Raw genomic sequence first — 11,565 nt, 5'->3', positions numbered from 1 at the left:
GTTTCCCGTCCCCTCCCCACCCCGTAGACCCGCGCACTCCGTTCAAAAGGGGCCCGAAACCCTGGGCCGGCGGGCGGGCCGCCCGCGAGGGCTCCTGAAGGTCTGCCTGGAGCCAGAGACAGGGCGAGGGCCTCGGTGAAAGGGATCTGGAATTCCCGGGTCCTGCCGTGGCCCTGAGGTGGGACAGAGCACGAGCCTGAGACCACCCCCCCAGGGTCCTAGGGGAGCGGTGGGCGGGGGTCCTGGAGGAGCGCCGCCGGGTGGGGCTCCCCCCAAAAGACGGCAGGCCTGGGGCATGGAGCGCGGCCGCTGTCCTTGGTGCTGAAGCGACTCCGCTCCTCGCGCCACGCCGGGCTTCTCCCAGATCCCTGCCCACCAGCAGGGCACGGCTTTCCCGCAGTTCACAGGGAGGCGCGGGCATCGCCTCTTCCCTCCGCCCGGGTTGTGACCATAAGGGGCTCCGAGTTCATCAGGAGTTCGTGAACGCTGCAGGGGAAATGGGGTCAGCACCTTCCAGCGCCTCCCCCTAATCTACAGGAGCTCTGAGACAGTGGGGTCGAAAGGTTCTAGAACGGGGATCGATTCTCCGCCTTATGACTCAGGGTTCCAGAGACTGAGATCACGACTGAAGGCTCAGGTTCTGGGGTCAGGCCTTGAGTTGAATCCTATTCTGCCAGTGCTTTTACTTCCTACCCGTGTGACCTTGAGCAAGTGACTTGATTTCTTCCATGCCTCGTTTTTCTCACCTGTAACATGAGGCTCATCATGATGCCTATTTAAGAGTGATAGTGAATGTTCACTGGTGTTTGAAAAGCGCTTAGCCTGTATGCATAATGCATAGAAAGTCATTTTAAAATGTTAGCTGTTGTTACTGTTATTATGGGATTTTTAAAGTCAAGAGTCAGATCTACTCTCTCTTTACCTTGGGCTTGCTGTGTTACTCAGGCCTTTCCCATTGTGTAGGCCTCAGTTTTTCTTCTTTCGCAGTGTAACAGCTGGGCCAACCCAGGAATTATAAATTAAATGACTCCAGGATCCAGAAAGGGAACATCAAGGGCTAAGGGGTGCTCCTGGAAAGAGTATGCCATCCTTAAAGGGAGAAACTGATACTCAGCTCCACCCAATTCTTGCCCTTTGGGCACATGGATATTGCCATATCTTCCAAAATTTTCAAAAAAGTCATAAATTTTTGAAGTCAACTGATTTTAAAAGGCTTATTTTTTTTTTAAATGTTGTAAGGTCAAATAAAATATGACTATAGGCCGGGCTCGGTGGCTCAGCTTGTAATCCCAGTGCTTTGGGAGGCCAAGGTGAGTGAATTGCCTGAGCCCACAGGTTTGAGACCCACCTGGGCAACTTGGCGAGACCTCATCTCTACAATAAATCAAAAATTAGCCAGGCGTGGTAGTGTGTGTCTGTAGTTCCAGCTACTTGGAAGGCTGAGGTGGAAGGATCTCTGAACCCCAGCAGGTTGAGGCTGCAGTGGCCAGGAGTGGCCACTGCACTCCAGTCTGGGTGACAGAGTGAGACTCCAACTCAAAAACAAAAAACAAAAAAACAAAATATCACCATTTGGTTACCTCTGGGCTAGATCAGTGTTTCTCAGTCATAGCTGGTATCTGAGTCATCCGAGTAGCTTAAAAAGCAGATTTGAGGGTCCCAACCCAGAGCCATCAAGTTAGAATTTCTGATAAGGTTTGGGAATCTAAGCATAGATTCTGGCCTAGGATCAGATCCTGATTCTACTACTCACTACCTGTTTAACTTTGTGCAGTCTCCTCCTCTGTGCCTCTATTTTCCAATCTAAGAAAATGTGGTATGAATAGCACCTATCTTATAGAGTTGCTGTGAAGCTTACACAGGTTACTCTATTAAACTGTTTAGAAACATGCGTGGCAAATAGTAAGCACTGTGTTAGCTATTGTGGTGGCTGCTACTTTGTTGTTGTTGTTGTTGTTGTTAGTAGCAGTAGTATTTGAAAATTTCCATGAGCTTGCAAAACACTGGGGCAGATGGTCTCTGAGGTCCTTTTGGCTCTAAAAGTTCGACAATTTCATAGCCCTTTGGTTCCAAGATTCTAGATATATTTTATCCAAGATTCTACTGTTCTAATGTATTGGAACTCCCAGATTCTGTGGGTCTACACCTGTGGATCTCTCTACGATGCTGTGGTTCTACAATTCTGTGTCTATCACCCAGGCAGCGCTTATTTCCTTGGGGCTTCTCGTGCACCAGCCACTGGGAAGTCACTTTAGTCATTGAGCGTTCCCTATAATAATATAGGGTAGGTATGGTGATGTTAATGTTGGAGATGAACAGGAAACTGTTTGGGAAACTGAGGCACAAAGAGGTGAGGGCATTTGCTGGTGGTCACACAACTACTAAGCAGCAAACTAGGATTTGGACCTTGCTGTGTTGTGAAAACAGCAACCCTGCTGCCAGCAGTGGTTGTGTCATCACGGCTAACATTGAGTGACTACCAGGGAACAGGCCACCAGTGTCTCACTGAATATTTGCACAAACAGTATGGATCAGGAATGATATGCCCATTTTACAGATGTGGAAAAAGAGACTCTGAGAAGTAAAAGGACTTCCCGAGGCCACCACTTAGAAGGTGGCAGAGGTGAAAATTTTCTTAACATTTAACTTAAGTGTATAAATATATATATATATTTTTTTTTTTGAGTCAGAGTCTCACTCTGTCATCCAGGCTAGAATGCAGTGGCACGCTCATGGCTACTACAGCCTCAACCTGCTGTGCTCAGGCCATCTTTCCAGCTCATCCTTCCAAGTAGCTGGAACCACAGGCGTGTGGCACCATACCCAGCTAATTTTCTGATTTATTGTAGAGACGAGTTCTCGCCAAGTTGCCCAGGTTGGTATCTAATCCCTGGAGTCAGGTAGTTCTCTCACCTCCACCTCTCAGAGTGTGGGGATTACAGGCGGTAGCCACCGCACCTGGCTTAAAGGGTTGTTTTTTTTTTCCGAGTTGGAGCCTCACTCCGTTGCCCAGGCTGGAGTGCAGTGGCACACTTATGGCCACCTCAACGTCCACCTGATGGACTCTGGTGATCCTTCCACCTCAGCCTTCCAAGTAGCCGGAACTACAGGCACACGCTACCATGCCTGGCTAATTTTTATTTATCGCAGAGACAAGGTCTTGCCAAGTTGCCCGGGCTCGTCTCGAACCCGCGGGCTTAGGCAATCCACTCACCTCGGTCTCCCAAAGTGCTGGGATTACAGGCTGAGCCACCGAACCCGGCCAAAATTTAACTTAATTTTTCCCCACATGATTAACTACTTGTCCTCAAACCTTTTCTTGGCTAATTCATCCTTCCCGCACTGCTCTGAAATACTGTATCACAGACGAAATACCTCTTTACTCCTAGGTCTGATGGTATACACGCTGTTCCTTTCTCTTGACTTGTCAGGTTGTTTGTTTTTCCTGGTGATTCTTTTTTACATAACAGCTGTGTTGAGATATAATTCGCATACTCTAAACTTCACTGTTTAGAAGTGCACCATTCAATAGGGTTCCCCCTTCCCCCCTTTTTTTTTTTTTTTTGGTATATTCACGGAGTTGTGCATCAATTATCATCTAATTCCAGAAGATTTTCATCATGCCGAAAAGAAACTCTGTGCCCACTGGCAGACACTCCCCAATCCCAGTCCTTTCCAACCACTAATCTACTTTTGGTCTCTATGGATCTGCCTATTCTGGGTCTTTTATGTAAATGGAAGCGTATAATATGTAGCTTTTTTGCGTCTGGCTTTTTTTCACTTTCGAGTTTTATCCATGTTGTAGCATAGTCAAAACTTGATTCTTTTTGATGGCCAAATAATATTTCATTGTATGGATATGCCACATTTTCTTTGTCCATCAGTTGATGGACATTTGGATCGTTGCTACTTTTTTAACTATTATGAATAATGCTGCTATGAACATTTATGTATAAGTTTTTGTGTGAAGATGTTTTCAGTTCTCTTAGGCGATACCTAGGGTGGAATTGTTGGGACGTATGATAAATCTGTGTTCAGCTTTTTGAAGAACTGCCAGACTGTTTTCCCAAATAGCTGTACCACAGGTTCAAGTCTGAGACAACATTGACAATTACCATCTCTTGGGTGCCTTTGTGGGCACACATTAATTGCAGACTCATTATCGTATGCTTGGCACATAATAGGTGCTCAGCACATGTTGCTTGTTTGAGTGAACAGATGAGGACATGCTCACAGGGGCCAAGCAGAAACATGACCAAGGGGACTGAGGTGTAACCTACCAGTGATAGAAGCTGTGAGTCACCGGAAGGGCAATCATACTCGGCTCCAGGTACTTGTGGCCTTGCTTGGATTTCAGGCTTATTATCACATGCATGATCTGCATGAGGCCTCATAAAAATCCTATGGAGGAGGTCTGAATAGCCCCATTTTACAGATGCAAAAACTGAATTTCAGAATCTCAGAGAGGTGAGATCCCTTGCCCAGCATCAGTGGCTTTAAACCTGAGCAGCTGACTCCAGAGTCCAAGGCAGATTTTCAGGGATTTGTAGGCACAGACTGCAAATGGGTAGCCTGACTAGCACATTGGATTGTTTACACTATACAGTGGTTCTTGGACATTTTGAAGAGGTTGTTAACATTTAAAAACTAAGATGCAAATTAGCATTTCCAATTAATCTAGAAAACTCTGATCAGGCTGAGTTTGTCTACCCAAATGCACAGCACTCTACCAGATGTCCACCACCCAAGATGAGATACACCTGTTGCCTCCACCTAGTCCCCTTCCTGCTTGGTCCTGTGGGCATGTCATCCTTCATTCTTTCATCCATCCATTTATTTACCCTTTGCTGAGTATCTACTTTGAACCGGGTAGTAAGAACCCAGTAGTAACAATAATAGATAGGCCAGGTGCGGTGGCTCAACCCTGTAATTCCAGCCCTTTGGGAGGCTGAGGCAAGAGGATTGCCTGAGTCCAGGAGGCTGAGGAAAAAGGATCATCTGAGCCCAGGAAGTGAAGGCTGTGGTGAGCCATGAACAAGCCACTGCACTCCAGCCTGGGTGACAGAGTGAGACACTGACTCAAAAAACAAAACACTAAACAAAGCAAAACAACAAACAAAAATTCAGTAAAAGGAAGAAAAAAAATCTATGCCCTGACACTTTCTTTCCCTCTTCTCTTTTTTATTTTTCTTCATAGTACTTTTTATTCTGATGTCCTATACAGTTTACTTATTTACTTGTTTATTTTCTGTTTCTCTGTGAAATAATTTTAAATCCACAAAAGTAGGAATATATATATATATATATATATATATATATATATAAAATGTGTGTATGTATATGTATATATATATACACACACACACACACACACACACACATTTTTGTTTTTTAGTTGGAGTCTCACTCCATCACCCATGCTGGAGGGCAGCGGCATGCTCATAGCCACTCCAGCGTCGGCCTGCTGGGCTCCAGCGATCCTTCCGTCTCAGCCTTCCAAGTAGCCAGAACTACAGGCACGCGCTACCACACCCGGCTAATTTTTTTTATCATAGAGACGAAGTCTCACCAACTTGCCTAGGCTGTTCTCAAACCCGTGGACTCAGGCAATACCCTCACCTCTACCTCCCAAAGTGCTGGGATTACAGGCTTGAGTCACTGCACCTGGCTCCCTTTTTATTTTGAAAATGCTTGAAGAATAGTCCCTGTACACTTAACTTAAATTGACCAGTTGTTAACATTTACATATGCATGCATATACATACAATTGTTGTTTTGTTTTGCTGATCCATTTGAAAAATAAGTTGTAAACCACGTGGCTTCTAACCCCTAATATTTTGACATATACCTTTCAAGAACAGGGATCTTCTCCTATATTGTTGTATTACTGTTATCCCACCAAAGAAAATTAACACTAATTCCATGCTATTATCTCATTAAAAGCCCATATTCAAATTGCCCTAAAATGTCTTTTATAGCTACAGAGGATTTTTCTACCCAAGATGCAGTCAACATTCAGGCGTTGCATTTGATTGCTATACCTCATGAGTCTCTTTTACTCTAGAATAATCTAGGATATATTTTGAAGATAGAGCCAACAGAACTGCTGATTAGATGCTGAGTGTGAGGGAAAGAGAAGACTCCTAACTCTTGGGTCTGAGTACTAGAAGGATGCATTTTCCCTGTGCTGAAATGAGGAAGGCCATGGTGGAAACACATTTGAGAAGGAAGGTGAGGAGTTCCCTAACATTTTGGACTGTAAGTTTGAGATGCCCACAATGTCCATTTGGCCTCATAGAATGTTGATTGATGTGGGGTTAGCAACTGAATATGAATCTGAAGGTCCATGCTGGGGATGTTAAAAAGGCACCTACACAGGCTGTGATCATTGGGTGATCAGGAAAGGCCTCTCTGCATGAAGAGGGAGCAAGCTTCTTTTTTTAGAGAAGGGAAAGGAACAGCAAGTGCAAAGGCTCTGGGGTCTGGACTGAGATTGGCTGTGATAGGAACAGCAGGGAATCAAGGAGTTCAGTGTGTCTGCAGTGGAGTGAGCAAGGGAGGAGGAGGGAAGAGTTGAAGTCAGGGACACCAACAGGGAACAAAGCTTGAAGAGCTGCTGTTCCCAACCCTGTCATACCCATACCAATGCCCCCTTTCTCCTACAAATATTTTGTCATTCCTACTTTATTGTCTAAAATACTATTTATATATGTGTGTGTATATGTATATATACACACTTATATATGTATGTATAAGTTGTCGGGGCTGTTCTCAAAACCCTGGGCTCGGCAGTCCTTTCATCTCCACCTACCAAAGTGCTGGGATTACAGGCATGAGCTACCATGCCCAGCTATCCCATGAGACTTTTTAAAATCAAGGAGAGATCAAAGGGATTTGATTTGTTATAAAACAAGGTGAATTTTAATATGTAAATACTCAGCTGAGACTACAGTAGATGAAACACATGCACCCATATATATATCTAGACATACCTGTACCCATAAGACGTTTTAACAGTTTTGAAATATAATTCAGTTCCCCCATTTAAAGTATACAACTCAATGGTTTTTATTTTATTTTTATTTATTTATTTTTGAGTTGGAGTCTCACTCCGTCACCCAGGCTGGAGTGCAGTTGCACACTCATGGCCACCCCAGCATCAACCTGCTGGGCTCCAGAGATCCTTCCGTCTCAGCCTTCCTAGTCACCGGAACTACAAGTGTGCACTACCACGCCTGGCTAATTTTTTCCATTTATTGTGGAAACAAGGTCTCGCCAAGTTGCGCGGACTGGTCATGAACCCACAGGCTCAGGCAATCCACTCTCCTCAGCTTCTCAAAGTGCTGGGATTACAGGCTGAGCCACTGAGCCCGACCTCATTGGTTTGTATTATGTTCAGAGTTCTGCATCCGTTACCACAATGAATTTTAAAACATTTAGCTGAGCATAGTGGCATGCACCTGCAATTCCAGCTACTCGGGAGGCTGAGGTGGGAGGACTGCTTGAGCCCAGGAATTCAAGACTACAGTGAGCTATGATCAAACCACTGCATTCCAGCCTGGGCAACAGATTGAGACCCCCATCTCTAAAAACTAAAAAATAATAATAATAAATTTAGAACATTTGCATTACCCTCCAAAAGAAATCTTGATCCCCTTAGCTATCCCCCCTCCATCCCCTACCCAAGCTCATCCCCTGATCACTGCTCAACACAGCCTCAATTTCTTGATCTTTCTACCTCAGCTTCCTGAGTCGCTAGAACTACAGGAGCACACCACCACACCTGGCTAATTTTTTTTGGTAGAAATGAGGTCTTGCTTGGTGGCCCAGGTTGGTCTTGAACTCCTAGACTCAAGCAATCCTTCCCACCTTGGCCTCCCAAAGTTCTGGAATTACAGAGGTGGGCCATTGTGCCTGGCCCCAGTTCACCTACTGTCTGGCCCTAAACTATGACAAATCTACTTTCTGTGTCTAGAGATTTGCCTATTCTGGGCATTCCCATAAATTGAATCATGCAATATATGGTCAGCCATCACTACTATCTAATTCCAGAATACTTCTGTCATCCTCAAAAGAAACCTTGTAACTGTTAGCAGTCACCCTCAGTTCCCTTCCACCATCCCCTCGGTAAACACAAATCTACTTTTTATTCCTGTAGATTTGCATATTCTAGACATCCACGTGAGCAGAATCATATAAGATCTATCATGAATGGCTTTTTTCACTTAGCATGTTTTCTAGACTCATCCATGCTGTAGCATATTAATTTAAATGTGTTGCCAAATAATATTCCGTTACATGAATAAGCCACATTTTGTTTATCCCATGAGGCTTTATGTATTTCTTTATTTTTGAGTCAGAGTCTCACTCTGTCACCCAGGCTGGAGTACAGTGGCACAGTCATATCTTGCAGCCTCAACCTGCTGGGCTCAGGTGATCCTTCCACCTCAGCCTTCTAAGTAGCTGGAACTACAGGTGTGGGCCACCATGCCCCGCTAATTTTTTTTGATTTATTGTAGAGACAAGGTCTCACCAAGTTGCTGGGACTGGTCTCAAACCCCTAGGCTCAGGCAATCCTCTCATCTCCGCCTCCCAAAGTGCTGGGATTACAGGCATGAGCTACCACACCTGGCTATCCCAAGAGACTTCTTAAAATCAAGGAGAGATAAAAGGGATGTGACTTGTTATAAGACAAGATGAATTTTAACATGTAAATACTCAGCCGAGACCACAGTAGACGAAATAATGAATGAGTCAGCTGCTCACACCTAAAGATCGCTAAGTGACACAGCTGCAAATACAGAACTATCCAGGGTGTATTGGAGGCCTAAATGACACAAGTGGTGTTACTACTGATGCCAGGTTTTCTAAAATGATGAACAACTCTTGGTGAAGTTCAGGATAAAACAAAGTACAGTCTCCTCTTGACTTACTGGTCGTTGCACTCCTGGGAATTTCAATAGCTCGTATAACCATGCAAAAGAATACTTGAACTTACATATATCATGGGACTGGATTCTGGGTTCAGAGATTTATAATCAGGTAGTTCTTTTTGTTTGTTTTTTTTAATGGAGATGGGGTCTTGCTGTGTTGTCGAGGCTGTTCTCAAACTCCTGGCCTCAAGCAACCCTCCCACCTCAGCCTTCCAAAGTGCTGAGATTACAGGCATGAGGCCCCACGCCTGGCCTATAATCAGGCTTTTCATCAGCATGAATGCCCGGCAGGACATTCAAAGGTAGTCATATAGGACCTGGGACAGTTCTTCATTGGGAGGGACTGACTCTAAATTGTGAGGTGCAGACACCATGGCCCTGCCCAGTGAGCCAATGTCCGCACCTGTCCCTAGTCCTAGCAACAACTGAAGTCACCCCGTAGAAATTTCCCAACATTTGCAGGGTCTGACTTGGAGATGGAGGGGAGAGCAGAGGTGCAAGCTTTAGGAGGTAGAATCCACAGGGAAGGATTTTCAAGAAGGAGGAATTTACGTGTAGAAATGCTCTTGGAGATGTGAAAGATAATTGACTTTGAAATGAGATTGACCAGATATGCAGATGCTCAAACAGATGGGTAGTTGAGGAGAGGGTGCCACTGTATTCAAGTGGCCAGTTTCCTCATCCTGGAGAGGTCGCCTCTTCTAACTCCTTGCCTTCTCAGATATAAGGCTTCGTGTTATCTTCACTTTACAGATAAGACAACTGAATTAGTTTGCTATGGCTGCCATTAAAAAAATATACCTCAGACTGGGTGGTTTAAACAACAGAAACTTATTTTCTCTCAATTCTGGCGCTGGCCCCATTTGACCCTCTTTAAAGACCCTGTCTTCAAGGCCAGGTGTAGTGGCTCATGCCTGTAATCCCAGCATGTTGGGAGGCCAAAGCAGAAGGATTGTTTGAGCCCAGGATTTTGAGACCAGCCTGGGAAACATAGCAAGACCTCGTCTCTACAAAAAAACTTTTAAAATGAGCCAGGTGTGGTGGTGCACACCTGCAGTCCCAGCTACTTGGGAGGTTGAGGCAAAAGGATCACCTGAGCCCAGGAGGTCAAGGCTGCCATGAGCAATGATGTGCCACTGCACTCCAGCCTGGGTGACAAAGACAGACCCTGACTCAAAAAAAAAGAAAAAAACAAAAAAGACCCTATCTTCAAATATAGTCATATTCTGAGGCACTGGGGGTTAGGATTTCAATAACAAAAAGGTTGGACAAGGAAACCATAAAGTAGAGTGAGGAGCACAATGGATCAGGAACCCAACAGCATTTCAGTTCCTTCACTATCCAGAGGACCTTGAATCAAGTCCCTTCACCTCTTGGGCCTCAAGCGGCTCACCTAGTAAGTGGACTAAGCCAGGCGCGGTGGCTCACACCTGTAATTACAGAACTTTTGGAGAACGAGGCAGGAGGACTGCTTGAGCCAGGAGTTTGAGACCAGCCTGGGCAACATAGTAAGACCCTTGTCTCTATAAAAAATTTCTTTTTAATTAACTGGGTGTGATAATGCAAGCCTATAGTCTCAGCTACTCTGGAGGCTGAGGTGGAACGATCACCCCTGAGCCCAGGAGGTCAAGGCTGCAGTAAGCCATGATGGCAGCCACTGCCCTCCATCCAGCCTGGGTGACACAGTGAGACTTCAACTCAGGAAAAAAAAAAAAAGAGAGAAACTAACGAAGCCTTTCCGGGGCTGGAAGTCAGAGTACTTAACACTAGAAGATGTGGGTGGGCACCAGTGCAAGCTTGGAGTGGGATCCTGGAGGCCCCCACTGGGTCAGCCATTAAGCCTTCAGGTGCTGGATGCAGGGGAGGTACTGGGAGTCCCAGGAAGGCGAGACAGGGCTACTGAGGGGACCAGCAATGCCAGCTATTCATTTACCAGCCACTGTGGAACTTCTTCAATTTTTTTTTTTTTTTTTGAGTCAATCTCATTCTTCGACCAGTCTGGAATGCAGTGGCACGCTCACAGTCACCGCAGCCTCGACCTGCTGGGCTCCGGCGATCCTTCCGCCTCAGCCTTCCGAGTAGCTGGAACCACAGGCGCGCACCACCACGCCTGGCTAGTTTTTTTGTTTTGTTTTTTGTTGCAGCGACGAGGTCTCACCAAGTTGCCCGGGCTGGCCTCGAACCCCTAGGCTCAGGCAAACCTCTCGCCTGCGCCTCCCAAAGCGCTGGGCTTACGGGCGTGAGCCCCCGCGCCGGCTCTCCTTCGATCTTTTGAGCAACCGGCAGGACCATATTGCTGCCCGCCGCGGGGCACGCGGGGCCGATGTTGGACGCCGGAGAGGAGGGGCGGGGAACGACCTGAAACCGCACGCTAAAGCCCCCCCTCTTCCTCCCCACGCAGGCCAAGCTGATCGTCCCCAACAGCACGGCGGGCCTGATCATCGGCAAGGGGGGCGCGACCGTGAAGGCCGTGATGGAGCAGTCGGGAGCGTGGGTGCAGCTGTCCCAGAAGCCCGAGGGCATCAACCTGCAGGAGCGCGTGGTGACCGTCAGCGGCGAGCCCGAGCAGGTGCACAAGGCCGTGAGCGCCATCGTGCAGAAGGTACAGGAAGACCCCCAGAGCAGCAGCTGC

General features: G+C 46.3%; 1 protein-coding gene across 1 annotated transcript in view; it reads left to right on the top strand.

Annotated features, from left to right (window-relative positions):
* The window catches only part of NOVA2 (NOVA alternative splicing regulator 2), a gene marked incomplete at its 5' end in the record, with an annotated part of 25,024 nt that overhangs the window by 6,986 nt on the left and 6,473 nt on the right, over positions 1-11,565 (top strand). The window contains one exon of the mRNA XM_021707839.1: positions 11,335-11,565. Within this exon, the coding sequence (XP_021563514.1) occupies positions 11,335-11,565 (231 nt within the window). The remainder of the gene's footprint in view (positions 1-11,334) is intronic.

Source organism: Carlito syrichta, unplaced genomic scaffold (assembly GCF_000164805.1).
Source record: "Carlito syrichta isolate Samal-C Ts95f unplaced genomic scaffold, Tarsius_syrichta-2.0.1 Scaffold126482, whole genome shotgun sequence".
Taxonomy (NCBI): domain Eukaryota; kingdom Metazoa; phylum Chordata; class Mammalia; order Primates; family Tarsiidae; genus Carlito; species Carlito syrichta.
Note: the sequence above shows the minus strand (reverse complement) of the source record. Positions and strands in the feature narration are given on the sequence as shown.